This window comes from Adiantum capillus-veneris, chromosome 7, assembly GCF_014529385.1.
Source record: "Adiantum capillus-veneris isolate H3 chromosome 7, ASM1452938v2, whole genome shotgun sequence".
NCBI lineage: Eukaryota > Viridiplantae > Streptophyta > Polypodiopsida > Polypodiales > Pteridaceae > Adiantum > Adiantum capillus-veneris.
In genome coordinates, this window is record NC_140937.1 from 137,862,117 (window position 1) to 137,879,792 (window position 17,676).

A 17,676-nucleotide genomic window follows, 5' to 3' on the forward strand; every position below is an offset into this window, starting at 1 on the left:
TCTCTCTCTCTCTCTCTCTCTCTCTCTCTCTCTCTCTCTCTCTCTCTCTCTCTCTCTCTCGTTTGGGGGAGGTTTATGATGGACTCAACTAACACTTTGTCAAAATGGCCAATGTTGGCTTACGGCTCTCTGCAGACCAAGCCTCATACTCAAGCTTCCATGGAAGGTTGAACTAGCATGCTTGCTTCTCTCTCTTTTGAGCGAGTTCAGTGATGGACTCTGCTAACACTTTCTCAGTTAGAATTGTCTCTCTGTCTTCTGGGGGAGGTCGATGATGGACTTTGCTAACACTTTCTTAGTTAGAATTGTCTCTCTGTCTTCTAGGGGAGGTCGATGATGGACTCTGCTAACACTTTGTGAGAATGAACAATGTTGGCTTTTGACTTTGTGCAAACCATGGCAGCTTTGTGCCGATGTTAGAAATAAGACACAAGTACTCTAAAGCTTTCAACCCATCATAGCCACTCTGTGTGCCAAAAAGAGCTGAAAAACCTTAGTCGGTGTTGTTATGTGTGACAGAATCTCACCTGTCCAATGAGTTTTTGTATCTAATGACTGGTATTATGCTACATTGAGCTTTACGAGGCTTCATTTCAGAAAATCCCCTTAGGCTAACCAAGTAGAAATTGTTCTTCCTCTAAGTTATCCCTTAGGCTGGGTTCAGGACCCAACGGAAGAAAATTGCAAAGGAGTGTGAGTCTTACATGGCGGAATTCCAATCAGCCAAAAGTTTGAGGTGTTGGAATTAGGGTTGGAGAAAAATGCACACATCTTGGAGAAGACAAAGGAAGCTCAAGGCACACAATAGAGAGAGTATTGCTTAGTGTGCAATAGAAAGATTGATAGCCCTAGAGTGGTGGGCGTATATACAATGCATGGGGGCAAAAACCTCCTAAAGAGGGGAAAAATGCCCCGGTGGTCCTAGTGTGTTCACACACATCACTACCACATGTATATGGTAACAAATCCCCCCTAGGAGTGATGTGGTGAACAAGGGATGGCACGAAGAGTAAAGGGAAGTGCCATGCCCTAAGGACAAAATTAGTCCACAAAGGGGAGCAAGCCCAAAGCTTTGCGGAAAGCTTCTCACGAGACAATGCCTTTGTGAAAAGATATGCAAGGTTGTCCTGTGTTGGCACATAAGCCAATTTGATCTCTCCTGCTGAGAGCCTCTCCCTGGCATAGTGGTAATGCACCTCAATGTGCTTTGTGTGAGCATGAAAAACTGGGTTCCTTACAACTGCCAATGCGGTCTGATTGTCAGCGTAGATGATGTTGGCAATGTCTTGTCCAACACCCAAATCAGCCATAAGATGTATGAGCCATACACACTCAATCGTAGCTGTGAAGACTGCCCTGTACTCGGCCTCACAGGAAGTGGCCACAGTCGGTTGCTTCTTGCTCAACCATGAAATACATGAACTGCCAAGCATGAAACAAAAACCACTCGTGGACACTCATGTGTCATAACAACCATCCCAATTTGAGTATGAAAAATCATGTAAATCTAGCACCAATGATCCCCCCTTGGGATAAAACAAGCCAAGATGCAAAGTGCCACCCAAGTAGTGAAAAATCCTCTTGATTGCCTACCAATGCTTAGACCCTGGACTGTGCATAAATCTGCTGACCTGTAAGACTGCAAACTGAATATCCGGCCTTGTGTTGCATACATAAATGAGGCAGTCAACAAAAATTTGGTAAAGAGTGACATCAACAGAATCACCAAGCATCATGTAGACTCAACTTCAAACCTATTTCCATGGGAGTGGCAATAGGTTGGCAATCCTCAAGTCCAAACTTACATATCAATGTCTCTATGTAACTTTTCTGACACAAGGCAATACCACCATCACACTGCTTAAACTGTATGCCAAGTATTGATGCAACAACCCCAAATCTTTCATCTTGAAAGTAGCATTCAAATCAGCCTTAGATTTTGCAATATGTGCCTCATTGGGATCAGCGATCAGCAAATCATCCACATAAAGAACAACAATGCGAAGTACATCGCCCTCACGCTTGACATACAATGTGCTTTCTGTTGGACTATCACAAAAGCATCGTTTGATCAAATGAGTGTTAGCTTTCTCATACCAAGCACAAGGAGATTGCTTCAACCCTCAAAAATGTCACCATTCAAGACTTCCACCACTGAAAAGAGGCAATAAAGTGTCATAAATGTCCTGTGAGCTTACATTACTATCTCTAGTACATGACAACAAACGCTGAACAGAATCTTCCACAAACACAACATCACGTGAGACCAAAATACGTTTTGTTTGCAAATGGTACAACCTGTAACCTTTGCTTTTAGCACTATAACCAAAATACATTTGACAGCCTTATCATCCAATTTTCTACGCTGCGCTTGTGGCACTAAACCATAAGCCAAACAACCAAAAACACGCATGCTCAATAGATGGCTTTCTATCATGCCATGCTTCATATGGAGTCATAGATTGCAACGCTTTCGTAGGACACCTGTTGAGTACATAAGTGGCACACATGACAGCTTCGAGCCAAAACAAATGTGATAAAGCTTGACTCTTTGACCATACATCGTGCCATTTCCATAAGAGACCTATTTTTCCTCTCAGCAACACCATTTTGTTGAGGCGTATACGGCACTGTACATTTTTGTTTTATCCCACGACTAGCCAAAAATGCATTAAATTCATGAGACATATACTCCCCCCCTCGATCGGAACGGAGGGTTCCCATAATACATTTCAAGACATTTTTAGCCATAGCAAGAAATTGCTTGAAGCACATAAACACTTCACACTTAGCTTTCAACGGATATACCCATGCATGCCTGGAGTAGTCATCAATGGAAATCACGAAGTACAAGTATTTTCCCAAGGACGGAGTTTGCATAGACCTACAAACATCACTATGCACAAGTTGCAATCCGCATGTAGCACGAACTGACCCATCCTTTGGAAAGTTAGCACGCTGTATTTTACCCAAAACACAGCCTTCACAAACATGTTTGACAATTGCTTGAAGAGGCGGCAAAGAAGCAACCATATCAAATTTTTGCAAACTCAAAAATCTGGCAAAATTCAGATGGCCAAAACATGCATGCCATAGTTTTGCATCTAAAACAACCCTTGAATTTGCAACTGCATTTGCAAAATTTTGTCCACACTTGTCATACAAAGTGAGCTTATACAGCCCACAACACAAAAGGCCAGATGCAACAATTTTATCACCAAAACTGAGATCATGAACTGTACATCTGTTATCCACAAATTTGACTACGAGACCAAGTCTAGCAAGTGTAGATACATACAAAAGGTTCTTTTTTATCCCAGGTACATACAATGCATCAACAAGTGTGAAAGAACTGCCATTTGCAGCAGTAAACACAATCTTTCCAACTCCTTGAAAATGATAAGAGGCATTATTGGCACAAGTCACCGTATTCCCATGAGGGACAAATCACGATGTGAGGTAATGTGCTTTGTAGCACCACTGTCAAAATACCATACATGTGAATCTGCAACAACTGACATACATGCATCATGAACAATAGGATCATAAGTGGAAAGTGACTCTTGCAACAACAATGTGCATAATGCATCAAACTTGACAACTTCAGGATTTCCTTGGGTCATAAGTCTCCAAGTACTAGCAAAAGTCTGGTAAGAATCTGGCAAAGCATCAAGAACAGTCTACACAAGTGAACTGTTAGAAATGACTTCTCCTGCAAAAATTAGTTGCTCATTAACATCCTTGACACCAGCAAGGAAAGTGTCTATTTCATCTTCCTCATGCATAATCTTTGATTCCAGCTCTTTACCCAGCAAAGCAATTTTAGCCTCATTGTGGCTTGCATAAAGACCTGCTAGAATATCCCAAGCCTGTTTTGCAGATTTTGCCGAACGAATGTGAGGAGTGATAGTGCGCTTCACAGACAATGCAATCAATGCATGAGTGTGCGCATCTCTTACATGCTAATGAGCCTACTCAGCCGTAGGCAAAAGAGCTCTGACAACAGCAACCCTGGTAGCAAAAACTGGAGCATCCTCAACATCGCTTGCATCCTCAGAACCAGGACGTACATCAATGCCCTGCACAATGTTCCAAACTCCCTTTGATACAAGTACATGTTGCATCATGTAAGCCCACATAGGGTAATTGTCCCCATCCAATCTGTCCTCAACAGCAAACATCTTGAACACGTCTGTGTTGTTGTCAGCCATGGAAAAAGCCTGCACTTGATGTGGAAACTGTCCAAAATGAGGAGAAACTGTGTGAGACCAGGACGTGCTATATAGCACAACCAACAGTAGACTGTATGGGACCTGTTAAGCAGTAATTGGCACTGACAAAAATTCTACACAAAATGATGAAATTGCTTGTGCATACCTGATTGTAGTGGAAACGGAGGTCGAAATGAGTCCGAAATGAAATTCTGAGCCCAAATATTTTGTCGACTTGCTGACGTTTGCCAAAGCTCGTTGATATCTGAGAAAATGAGCAGGGGTGTTTTGGTGATGCTGGTTACTAAGCCCGGGAGGATGTGACATGCTCTGATACCAATTTGTGGAATTAGGGTTGCAGGGAAACACACACAACTTGGAGAAGACGAAGGAATCTCAAGGCACACAATAGAGAGAGTATTACTTAGTGTGCAATAGAAAGATTGGTACCATAGAGTGATGGGCGTATATACAATGCACGGGGGAAAAAACCTCCTAAAGAGGGAAAAAATGCCTTGACGGTCCTAGTGTGTTCACCCACATCACTACCACATGTATATGGTAACACGAGGCCCATTTTTGAACCCACAAAAAAACGAGCGAGCATGGCCCCACACTTCCTAATAATCTTCCTTTGCTACCCCCTTTTTAGCTGAAAACGCGTTAAGTGAAGCTTGATCGTAGGATGTTGGCCAACTACATAACAACTTGCCACTACACTATCACTCAATCATTGGTTGCTGCAAAAGCTCTAAAAAAACTCTTTGTGTCTTCGCCTCTTGTGAACGAGGGGGTAAGAGGTAGATAAACATAGCAATCTCTACCGAGGGCCTTCTTTGGTTTCGTCCTCCATTGAAACTCGGAAAGGATTGATGGCCACTGCTTGAAAAAAACCATTTTCTATACTTTGTATTTTCAAGGTCAAACCAATGACTGGGATTTGTAACTAAAATGCCCAAATTTTGACGTTGAATCAAGGTCACTCGAATATCAGAGAATTGGATCGATCTGTGCCAGCGCATGGGACAGCCGTTGGATGGAAGGCGAAAGCGGACGGTCCGCTAGACGAAGCGCGTCAGTATAATTATGCAATGGGTACTGAAGCTAGTAAGTGAGCTCGTTTGGAGTGGAGATAAATCAGCGACTCGGGAGAGAGAGAGAGAGAGAGATGTCGGGAAGAGGCAAGGGAGGAAAGGGGCTGGGCAAGGGTGGGGCCAAGCGCCATCGCAAGGTCTTGCGCGACAATATTCAGGGCATCACCAAGCCTGCCATTCGCAGGCTGGCTCGCAGGGGAGGCGTGAAGCGTATCAGTGGCCTCATCTACGAGGAGACGCGTGGTGTTCTCAAGATCTTCTTGGAGAACGTCATTCGGGATGCAGTTACTTACACAGAGCATGCCCGTCGCAAGACAGTGACTGCCATGGACGTTGTCTATGCTCTCAAGAGGCAGGGCCGCACCCTATATGGTTTTGGTGGTTAGGATATCTCTTGGCATTCGTCTGCCCCTTCCCTTCGTTCAGGTGTTTCTCAACACCACCCCTCCTTTGAGTTTGATCTTCCTGTTTCAGGTTTGGCAGTAATTGTTATTGCAATGTACACGGGATGTTTTCTCTGTTTGTGTGCTTGCGCATGTGGGGATTAATTTCGTTTTCATGCCTCGTCTGATTTATTGCCTTTCAAGTGCTGGCTGTTAATTGCTGAATTCGAATCCGTACCTTTTATTTCTTTTTCCAACCAGACTAAGTGCGATAGATCTTTGAATGTTGATTAATAGCATTGAATTCCCTGTATGTCCTGCAATCAAATATCTTTGGTGCTGTGCCAGCAGGTCAGCTTGGACTATGCAATCTGATTGGTAAGCATGAAGGTTGCCCTCATGGCATTTTGAACCTGACCTTATAGTAGGAGGGCAGCCTTAGTCAAATGCTACCTAAGGTCAGGTTGAAATACTATCATTGTGGTAGGTCTTACCCGAATATCCCAGTAATTGGACATTGTGAGGTCGAATGCCTTGTGCTTTCCTCGACCATCATGTATTCTCATTCTCATCAATAATGACCAAAATGCCCCATAATCCTAGTATTCTCATGTATATGATCTTTCACCACCAAGTGTCGCAACATCAAGCACACTTCTATATAGATAATTAATTGCAAGTGATGATCATGAAGATCTTCAACCTCTTGGTATGACTGCTATACTAAGAGGGTGTATGGACGCTCAAAGCAAACTTAGTTGCCTAGGCAATATGACATAGTGTATTCCTCAGAACTTTGCTTTATGTATGAACTAACCTTAGTATAGGTTACATTTTAGGTGCATATCATTTTCACATGCTTGTACCCAAAATTAAGGAAAATATTATTAACATGAGACAACATAGCGAAACCAAATTTTAGAAGGCCTACCCCCCCTTAAAAGCTTTCCATTGCTCATGTTCTTGAGAAGATTGAATTTGTAGAGACAATCAGCTATAGCTTACAAAAGCTTTAGAGACTTTAAATCACTTAAGCCACTCAATGTGAGCGTGAGAGAGAGAGAGAGAGAGAGAGAGAGGGAGCTAATTAATTTGCATTGTTGGTGACAACCTATGTGTGAGAGAGAGAGAGAGAGAGAGAGAGAGAGAGAGGCGGGAGGAATATAGGGTGGGAGGATATTGCCAACATAGATTATATCTTTTGTTGATCAATTTTCTATATGGGATGATGTCTCATTGAGTGCACTTATTACAAGGAATGTCTAGCATGGGTAGAGAAAAGAAGCTATGGGAATTTTTGAGCAAAGGTATAGCAGTGGCATGTGGCATCATGCAAGATGTAACAAAGCATGCTAAGATTGTTTAAGTAGGGGTTGTTGAATAAGATGTGATGTTAGACGAGGCCTTGGATTCCTCACAAGTAAGACATGCTAACATGAACCCAACAATTGTAGCTAAGCTCTATGCTATCGCCCTTTGATGTGAAGTAGTAGACCCTAAATGAGGACTCACCAATACTTGCAACTTGAAGACATGACCTCATGGAAAAGCTCACGAGTCTAAACCAATTGTAAGTAAAGTATTGGTGAAAATTAACAAGGTGGTAGCAATTTCTCTTCCTCAAGAGATGAAGCACAACAAGGGAAAGCCTAAGGAGAATAAGTCGTCGCAAAGTATCTCTTAGACTTTTGAAAACCCTTAGAATGGTAAGAACAATAAGAATGGTAAGAACAGTAACTCTTTTAGTCAATCTTTTTGTAATCCTTTGGAAAAGAACTCAAAAAATGAATATAAGGGTAAAGCGAAAATGCCTACTAAACCTAAGCTTACCTTGTATAAAAAAGCTGCAAAAGGAATTATAAGAGGATACATAAACTCAAAAGAACAATTCATTTATGCGAAGGAAGGTCGTTGCTATTAATGTCACGTCAAAGGTCACATTAAAGTGAGACAGCCCAACCTAAAGAATCTAAGGTATTCGTAGCAACCACAAGCACTTGAATGAACCAAGTTGAATCTTCTCACGTCTCTGACACACATTGATGAGTCTCTCGTGAAGTGTTACGGTTATGTGAAGGGTCAATGTATTGTCATATTGTTTGATACAAGCAGTATGCATGATGTGATTAGTGTCTCTCTTGTCGAGAGAGCTCGCCTAGAGGTTAGTCAGACATTTCTTCTAGAGGTGTTTGGCTACGCTCTTGGTACGAACTCTTTCATCGTGCAAGAGTACCTTGATGTGTTGTTTATAGTTCAACAAATTGTTTTTCATAGGAAATTTGTCATGTCTCCTCTCTCGGGATGTGATATGCTTTTAGGCATTAGATTGTTTTGTGAGCATAACCCTCTCATTGATTGGGAGGACAACACTCTCAATTAAAGGCCAACAGTGATTCTCCTATGATCATTTGTATCGAGGAGGCTCTACATTCTTTGCCTCTCATCTCTCATGTGTAGGTAAAGCATGAAATATGATGAGGAGCACAAGCGGCAATTATCTATGCCTCTCTAGTTACCCAGAGCATTCAGGCTCTAGACTGGTATTCAGTTTTGTTTACCAAGTTTAATCATCTCATTTTGCAGGATGATCTTTCATCCCGTCTCCCACTCGAGTGGCTGGATGACCATTGCATCGAGCTTATGGAGGGAACACAATCTGTCAATAAGGATCCCTACCATTTGAACAAGACACAAGAAGAATAGTTAGAGCAGCAACTCATGGAGTTGGTGGCTAGACAATTCATATGTCTTAGTGAAAGTCCTTTTGATGCTCTTATTTTGTTTGACAGCAAGAAAGATGGTTCATCTCGTTTGTGTGTTGATTACAGGGCATTAAACAAGACGACCGTCAAGAACAAGCTTTTGATGCCTTGCATTGAGTATATCCTAGAAAGATTCAATGGGGCAAAGGTTTCAATAGGGTCGATCTCAAGAGTGGATACCATCAGGTAAGGGTATTCAAAGGTGGTATCTTTAAGATCCCTTTTCTACAAAGGGAGGGCAATGGGAGTATGTGGCTATGTCTTTGGATTGACAAGTGTCGTGGGTACATTTAACCATCTCATGGTAGGCCGTTTTGGCGAAATGGTTGGTGTATGTGTGTTTATCTTTCTTGATGATATTCTCAAATTTTTTGCATCGTGGAAACGACATGAAAAGGATGCAGAAAAGGGTACGTTTAAATGAGTGTTAGTTGTACATTGCAACTAAGAAATCCGAGTTTTTCTTCACTAAAGCTACTTATTTGGGTTCTATTATTTTTGCGGAAGACATAAAGCTAGATCCCGTGAAGGTGGAACAAGTACGTAATTGGGATTTGCCCAAAACTGCATATGATGTGCATTATTTTCTTGGTTTATGTCAAGCTTATAGTTCACACATAGAGAATTTTGCACGCATTGCCGCACCTGGTAACAGATGTTTTGAAAGGGATAAAGACTCGCACACAGCACGTGGATTTATCCAAGACAATCATTTAGGTTTTTGTAGCTCTCAAGGTTGTGGTGACGAAAGCGCTGTGTCTTATCTTTGCCTCTTGGGATGATCCCTTTGAGGTATGGACAGATGCAAGCAATGTCGCCATAGGCGTTGTGCTTTTGCAGCATGGTCGTCCAATAACTTTCCTTAGTTAAAACTCAATAGTGCAGAAAAGAAACTATTTTTTTTTTCGAGAACAGAAAAGAAACTATTCAGTTTATGATAAAGAACTTTTGTTTGTCATTGACTCTCTTAAGCAGTGGAAGCATTTTCCTTATGGTAGAGAGTTTACAGTTTGCACAGATCACCAAGCTCTCAAGTGGCTCTAGTCTATGCCTAGTGCACATTGGAGTGATCGCCAAGCATGATGGTCACATTTTTTTGAGCAATTTGGAGGTTTGATTGAGTATGTGCTTGGAAAAGCTAACCTTGTTGCAGATGTGTTAAGCCGCAAAGGACAAATTTTGGCTCTTGAGTCAAGATCCACAGTTTCTCTTCAAGGTGTACCTTTTGACAACATGAAAAACTAGTATACGGATTTCGAGTTTGGTAAGCAATGGTTGCAGGCTCTTGCTTCCCAAGGTCCAAGCAACTATCTCATTTGTGATGGTTTGTTGTATTTTTGTCAACATCTATGTGTGTTGCCCTTTTTCAAGACAACCATATTGCATGATGTACATGACTCTCTCACGGGTGGGCACAAGGGAATGAACACCACTCTGGAAAAAATAGAGCGATTCTTTTATTGGCCTAAAATGCTAAAAGATGTGTTTTGTTATGTCACACAGTGCACTATTTGTCAAAAGGTAAAAGCTCCTCGAGGTAAGCAGCAAGGCCTCTTGCTTCCACTGCCTATTCTCGATGGAACTTTTCAAGATATTTCCATGGATTTTGCGACTAACCTTCCACCTAGTTTGCATTCAAGAAACACTCAATGTTGGACAATTGTTGATCATTTCAACAAGCTTTGCATGTTGATTCCTTGTAAGGCCACAATCACCGCACAAGATGTAGCACGTTTGTTTATTAAGTATTGGTACCCCCTCTATGGTTTGCCAAAATTGATTGTGTTAGATAGGGATGTTAAGTTTACGTCCAATTTTTAGCTCGCACTCTTTGAAAATTTTGGCACTAAGTTAAATTTTTCATTAGCATCCACAGTCAGATGGTCAGACAAAGATTTACAATCAGTTGGTTTTTGATGTTTTAAAGTTATATGTGCATGATTAGCCGTTTCATTGGGAGCTGTATCTCCCATTGGTTTAGGCTATTTTGAATGACTCTTTTTCCTTTACCATTGATCGAACTTTGTATGAGGCAGCTTTTGGTCATTCGTTCGAGTTATTTTTAACTCGCTTGGTTAGTCAAATGCCTGATGTCAATGCTCAAAGTCAGTCGTCGTTGGATGAGATCTCTGAGAATTTGAAGCTTCGGCTAAGCAAGGCTTAGGAGTCTTACTCACAACAGGCCAACAAGCATCATCAAGATGTTTCAATCAAGGAAGGGGATTGGGTGTATTTAAGAATCATGAAGCAACGTCTTAAGCAAGTTGGAAAGAAATGTCCTAAGTTGTCTTTTTGAATGCATGGTCCATTTCCTATAATTAAAAAGATAAATGAGGTTTCAATGAAATTGCGATTTCCTAACTCATGGTGAATGCACAACGTTTTCCATGTTTCTTGGTTGAAAGTGTTTCAGGGAACACCTCCAAAGGACATTTCAGAAGAAGAAGAACCGGAGATCATTGATAAGGTAGAAGTCATGGAGCCGGAGCAAGTGATGTTGCATTGGTTTTGCCATGGTTCAAAGAAACAGGCTAGGCAATACTTTTTGAAGTTCAAAGATCAAGAAACGAAGCAATGTGGGTCAATGAAGATTTTTTCAAAGATTATCCCAAATTCTTGGCAGCCTACAAGAAAGCCATGCAAATAGGTACCAGTACCTCAATTGACAAGCTACTTCATGACAAGGGTTCAGTTAGGTTAGGAATGTTCTGGCACCTTTGTGAGTCTGTTCGTAGACCGTGCATGTTTAAACACTTAGAGTAGTTGCATATCCTCTGGTTGCACACATCATGATCATTAGCATTACCATCAAAATCCATCAGGAGCATTTTAGAGTGTACAAAATCTATTTTCCGTATTTTAGCCATTTTTCACTTATTATTAATAAGTAACTTTGTTGGGAAACTGGGTAGGGCAATCTGGCTAAGGATCTATATAAGAAAAGCTAGCGCTAGTACTTTCTGGCAGAAGAGGCAGCAGAGACCACAAGTCTGACAGTGCACCTTCTTAGCAAGACCCCCCAACAGAACACCTAGCATTTTGAGCCATCAAGAACAACCAACATCTTTCATCAAGTGCAGATCATCCCCATCGTTTTGCAACTGCAGATCAGCTTAGTGTTAGCAGTCTCCAGTAGTTCAGCATAGCGTATTTGGAGACAATACCACAACAGCCTAACGTTTTTGGAACTGCAAGTCACCTAGAATTTTGCAATTTCTTAGCGATAGTTTAGTCCACAACATCCGCATTTTGCATTTTTAGCAATCAAACTCCATACCGCAGCCCCTAAACCTCGTAGATCTCAACTCCCCGCAACAGATCCTTGCCGCACGGTTAGATCAGCCAGCGTTTGGAGATTCAGCCCGCTATTTGCAGATATCAACATCTACGTTTTCAACGTGTTGTCGTCGCATTGACATCATTGTCCTCGTCATCGACATAGAGTCAAAATTCAGCAGATACAAGATCAGTAGATTTCAGCCCTTAGGGTTTTTAATTTTCAGCCTGTCTCATTGCCATCCTCATCATCGTCGACAAGTCCATTGCATTGTAGATACTTGTGCAATCAATAGTAGACCGCTCTCACCATAGAGAGTGGGGCTTTTGGAGGAGGGTTTGACAACATTCTGGTGTTGTATTCTTCTCTCTCTATCTCTCAGTCTCAGCACCTTCGTGCACATCTAACCCTATGTGCATGTAGACAAGTTACTTCATGACAAGGGTTCAATTAGCTTAGAAAGTGTTCTGGCACCTTTGTGAGTCTGTTCGCAGACCATGCATGTCCAGGCACTTAGAGTAGATACATATCCTCTGGTTGCACACAATATGATCATCAGCATTACCATTAGAATCCATCAGGAGCATTTTACAATGCACAGAACCTAATTTTTCTATTTTAGCCTTTTTTTACTTATTATTAGTAAGTGACTTTGCTCGAAAGCTGGGTAGGGCAACTTTGGCAAGTCAGTATATAAGAAAAGCTAGCGCTAGCACTTTCTAGCATAAGAGGCAGCAGATACACTCTGGTAGTGCACCTTCTCAGCAAGACCAGCATGAAAGCCTACTGTTTTTACCCACCAAAGACCAGCCAACGTTTTCTCAGCAAATGCAGATCAACCCCAACGTTTTGCAATTGAAAATCAGCTTGGCGATAGCAGTTCCTCAGTAGTTTAACTAGCATTTTTAGATTTGCAGATCCTCTAGCGTTTTGCAGTTTCTTGGTGACAATTCATCCTACAACATCAATGTTTTTCATTTTCAGCAATTAGACTATGTGTTGCAGCCCCCAAGCCTCGCAAATATCACCTTCCTGGTAGCAGATCCTCGCTGCACGGTCAAATCAGCCAGTGTTTGCGATTCAGCCCACTATTTGCAAATTTTAGCATCTGCATTTTCTGCACATCATCATTTCTCTCGTCACTGACAAAGAGTCAAAATTTAGCAGATACAAGATTTGCAGATTTCAGACCTTAACGTTTTTAGTTTTTAGCCCGTCTCGTCGCCGTCCTCATCGTCGTCGACATCGTTGGTAAGTCCATTGCATTGAAGGATTTGTGCAATCAATAGTAGACCGCTTTCACCATAGAGATGTAAAGAATGAGGATGCAAGAGAGCTACACAAGACAAGCACAAAGCACACAGAGATGGAAAGCTTCTTCTTCTTCTTCACAGAAAAGAGAGTACAAAATGACTAAGTGCTAAAGCTGAAAAGTAGCACATATGTACATGCGGTCACTAAGTGTGAACTCACTAGAAGCGTACTAGGCTGGCACTATAAGTGTAGTCCAGCTGTAGAATCACTGGCAGAGATCCTCCGTGTCGGTCACCTAATGCGCCAGTGAGTAAATGCCGTAAGCGGCCAAAACCCGTAGTGGATGCCAGCTCAAGGTGTAGAGCTCGACATCTCAACACTCCCCCTCGAGCTCTGCATATTGCAGAGTCCAAGCATAGTCCGGAAACGTCGAACCTTCTCAGCTCCGAGGGCCTTGGTAAAGATATCCGCTATCTGCTCCCCTGTGCTAACGTAGACCAAGTCGATGTCGCCCGCCAACACTCGCTCTCGAACGTAGTGGTAATGGACCTCTATGTGTTTGGTCCTGGCATGGAACACTAGGTTCCTAGCCAACTGCATGTTGCTGAGGTTGTCACAATGGATGAAAATCTGCTGGTCCACCTGCACTCCCAAGTCCTCAAGTAATGTGCGTAGCCAAGCTACCTCGCACGCCGCAACTGCTGCACCTCTGTACTCGGCCTCTGTGCTCGATAAAGCAACCGTAGGCTGCTTTTTGCTGCTCCAAGTAACAACAACACTCCCAAAAGAGAACATGAAGCAACTCGTAGATCTCCTATCAACAATGCTACCTGCCCAATCTGCATCTGTATACCCATACAATGCGAATGGTGCATCTGCTGCATAGAACAATGCGTAGTCAAGAGTACCTTGCACATACCTAAGTGTGCGTCGTACTCCATCCAAATGTGGCTTCCTCGGAAGCTGCATGAACTGACTCTCCAAGCTTATTGTGTAGCTCAAGTCTGGCCTCGTGATAGTCAAGTAGATTAAACTACCCACAATCTTCCTGTACATGTTGACATCCTTAACAACATCACCCTTCTCTGCACTCAGCTTTGCATTCACATCCAAGGGAATAGAAATTGGCTTACAATCAGCCATACCATACTTTGACAACATGTCCAAAGCATACTGTCTCTGTGATAGCCATACACCCTTTGGAGTCCTGATCACCTCAATGCCAAGAAAGTAGCGCAACTCGCCTAAATCTTTCATTTCAAACTCGTGTTTGAGAAGACCCTTCACATGGTCAATCTCCATAGCATTGTCACCAACAATAATAAGGTCATCTACATATATGGTAATGACCACAATCCCCACATCACTCTCACGTACATAGAGTGAATGATCAGCATGAGCTCTCCTAAAACCAATACTGACAAGATACTTGGCAATCCTGTCATACCATGCTCTAGAGCCCTGCTTCAAACCATACAAAGCTTTGAGAAGTCTGCATACATAATCTGGGTAACCTGGATCGACATAACCAGGTGGCTGATCCATATACACTTCCTCTTGCAACTCACCATTCAAGAAGGCATTCTTTACATCCATTTGATGCATAATCCATCCTCTAGATGCAGCCACTGCTATGACAGCTTTCACAGTCGTCATCTTTGCCACTGGAGCAAAGGTCTCCTCATAGTCTATGCCATACGTTTGTGCATAACCCTTTGCGACCAGGCTTGCCTTGTGACGCTCAATGTTACCATCAGCCTTATGCTTGGTTTTATACACCCATTTACAGCCAATAGCTTTCTTGCCACTTGGCAATGGCACCAACTCCCATGTGTCGTTTGCTTCCAATGCAGCCATCTCTTCATTCATTGCATCATCCCAATGCACATTTCCAATTGCATCCTCAAAACATGTGGGCTCCACATCCTGTATCACCTTAGCCATGTAGGCTTGGTGATGCGCTAGATACCCATCATAAGTCAATTTCTGAACTGGATTTCTAACTCTATTAGATCTGCGCGGTCCTGGGTCACTCCTTTGCCCTCTAGCATCTTCTTGTACTTTCCTTACACCAGGTGTCCTGATAGCCGGAATTCCAAATTCCTCATCAAGACTTTGTTTAGAACCATCTGAATCCATGTCTACATGTGAAAAACCTGATGATGCATCAGCCATAAAGGGAGGTTCATCAACCTTTTCCTTTCCTTTTCGTGATACATTCCCTGTACCTGTTGGTGGAGTAACCTGCGTACGTAGTCTACCATTCCATGGTTTCTCAACAGAGCCACGAGAAGAGGACTCTTGTGGTCCACTCAAAACCTGTGACTGTGGCCTCACATTTTGTACAATTACATCATCTTTTACATCAGCCCCAATAGTGCCATGTGCATTACTGTATCAGCTGCTCATCTCATCAAAGACTACATCTCTGCTCACTCGTAATTCTCGTGTAGTAGGATTGTAGCACCTGTACCCCTTTTGTTCAAGGGAATATCCCACAAGAATACATTTCTCTGCTTTAGGATCCAATTTCCTACGCAACTCATCTGGTACATGCACGTAAGCTATGCAGCCAAACACTTTCAAGTGTGCCAAATCAGGCTTTGTACCTGTAAACTTTTCCTCAGGTGTTACATCATGCACCGCAGCTGTAGGTGTCCTGTTCATAATGTCTTCTCATTCATCAATGCACGTGCAACCTCTGCAATGTGTCTGTTTTTCCTTTCTGCGACCCCATTCTGTTGTGGAGTATATTTGCATGTAAACTGCCTGCGTATACCATGTATTCGCACAAAATCTAAAAAATCATTGGAAAAGTACTCTCCCCCTCCATCTGACCTCAATGTCTTGATTTGCATATCTGTTTCGTTCTCAATCATGACTTTGAAGTCTTGAAAGTGACCAAACACTTCACTTTTGTTACGCATGAAGTAGACCCATACTTTCCTTGTATGGTCATCAATGAAAGAGACATAATACCTGCAACCATGTATACTTGCAGTATCGGTTGGACCCCAAACATCTGTGTGCACCACCTCAAGTGGCTTTTTACATACATTGCGCTCATGTGGAAATGAGCCCTTTGACTGTTTTCCAAACTGGCATGCTGCACACACTTTATGCATACCATCCACCTTGAATTTGGGCAAACCTTTTACAATCTGTTTTGATTGCATGCTACGCAATCTCTGCTCATTGACATGGCCAATGCGTTTATGCCAAATGTCAACATCAGCCACAACACCTGTGCCCTGTGCGAATAATGCAGCTTTTACCTCAGGCATGTCTACATTCAGCGTAAACATTCTGCCCACACATTTTCCATCTGTGATCAGCTTACAACCATTCTGGAAATCTTCTACATAACAGCCATTTGGATTGAAGCGAACATGCAAACCCTGCTCAACCATTTGTCCAACAGAAACAAGATTCTTTGTAATGTTTGGGACATGAAGTACATTTGCTAAGTACTTTGATTTCCCACTCTTCGTATTTAGAGGTATGTCCCCTACATGAGCAATGGGGTGAGCTGTGTCATCTCCTGTCTGCACATAGCCTGACACATCTGGTTTGCGCATATCTCTAAACCACTCTCCACGAGACGTCATGTGATTAGAGGCACCTGAATCCACATACCAAACATCATCTTGGGTGGAATTCTCTGTAGTCATTGTATTCATTACATGCTGCATAACAAACATGCACTCGTTTTTGCTGTCATCTGCATCTCTGCTAGTAGATGCATAGTTGCCCTGTTCTCTCTTTCCACTTGCTTTTCCCTTTGGACAGTCACGTGACATGTGACCTCTTTCACCACAAGTCAAACATTCTCTGCTATTTGGAGTATGTTGCTGCCTGCTTGATCCTGCACCACGACCTCTTTGACTCCCCCTGCCTTGAGACTGGTTTCCCCTGCCACCTGTATTGTTTTGATTTGATTGGCCTTCCAGAAATTGGCCCCTGCAACCCCTTGGGCCTCGACCACGACCTCTACCTCTACCTCTGTTGGAGTTTGAATAGAAGACCTGTTCAGAATTATTTCTTCCATGAGAAGAAGATGTGTCAAGGTTCTTATCCTCAAGAATAAGCATAGAAATCAAATCTTGGAACACGGGGATGTCGTCTCTTGTATTCATGGAAGAACTAAAATGTACATACTCATCTCCTAGACCATCCAAGCATGCACGGACAATGTCATCGTCTTCCACTGAGACTTTAATAGATCCAAGAGCCTCAATGATACTCTTGATCTTCAAGGCATAATCATTGATTGAGAGGTTGTTCCTCTTAACCTGATTTAGCTCCGACTTTAGTTGAAGCTTCCTGGCCTTGGTGTTCACCTCGAACACTTTGCCTAAGTTTCTCAATGCAATGGCGGGGGTTTCAGCAACCTGTAGATAGCCCATCATGCTATTTGTGATGCTCATAGAAAGCCAATACATCACTTTGCTCTGGCCTTGTTGCCAGTCCCTCAAAGCTTTCCTTTGTTCTGCTGTAGCATTTGCCTCGGGAATCTCTGGTTCCTTTTCATTGTCTCCTTCTACATAGTCCCAATAACCTTTTCCTTTTAGGAAATTAGTTATTCTGAACTTCCATGCAGGGTAGTTATTTTTCTCAAGCTTCTCAGTAACAATCTGACTGAAACCGTCAGACATCTTGAAGCACTAAGACAAAATAGCTGCAATCTGCAAAAAC

The 17,676-nt window shown here is 42.4% G+C and overlaps 1 protein-coding gene and 1 long non-coding RNA gene across 4 annotated transcripts; one reads left to right on the forward strand and one right to left on the reverse strand.

Moving 5' to 3' along the window:
- Positions 1-3,293: 3,293 nt before the first annotated feature.
- LOC147454683 (uncharacterized) lies at positions 3,294-4,516 on the reverse strand. The gene is made up of 2 exons (XR_015188669.1): positions 4,378-4,516; positions 3,294-4,238 (listed from the first exon to the last, which is right to left on the reverse strand). It is a non-coding gene; the product is annotated as an uncharacterized LOC147454683 (long non-coding RNA).
- An 862-nt stretch (positions 4,517-5,378) lies between these two features.
- Positions 5,379-8,536, forward strand: LOC147454684 (histone H4). 3 transcript variants are annotated; one of them, XM_086516549.1, is made up of 2 exons: positions 5,379-5,731; positions 8,517-8,536. In XM_086516549.1, exon 1 carries the CDS (start codon positions 5,380-5,382, stop codon positions 5,689-5,691), a length of 312 nt encoding a protein of 103 aa, XP_086372675.1. In that variant the 5' UTR covers position 5,379; the 3' UTR covers positions 5,692-5,731; positions 8,517-8,536. The 3 variants fall into 3 exon arrangements, with proteins under 3 accessions (XP_086372675.1, XP_086372674.1, XP_086372673.1); XM_086516548.1 differs by lacking the exon at positions 8,517-8,536 and adding an exon at positions 6,037-6,798; XM_086516547.1 differs by lacking the exon at positions 8,517-8,536 and adding an exon at positions 6,040-6,798.
- The last annotated feature ends 9,140 nt before the right edge of the window (positions 8,537-17,676 follow it).

Coding starts and splice junctions, on each gene's coding strand:
- LOC147454684 (XM_086516549.1), top strand. CDS start 5,380: ATGTCGGGAAGAGGCAAGGGAGGAAAGGGGCTGGGCAAGGGTGGGGCC.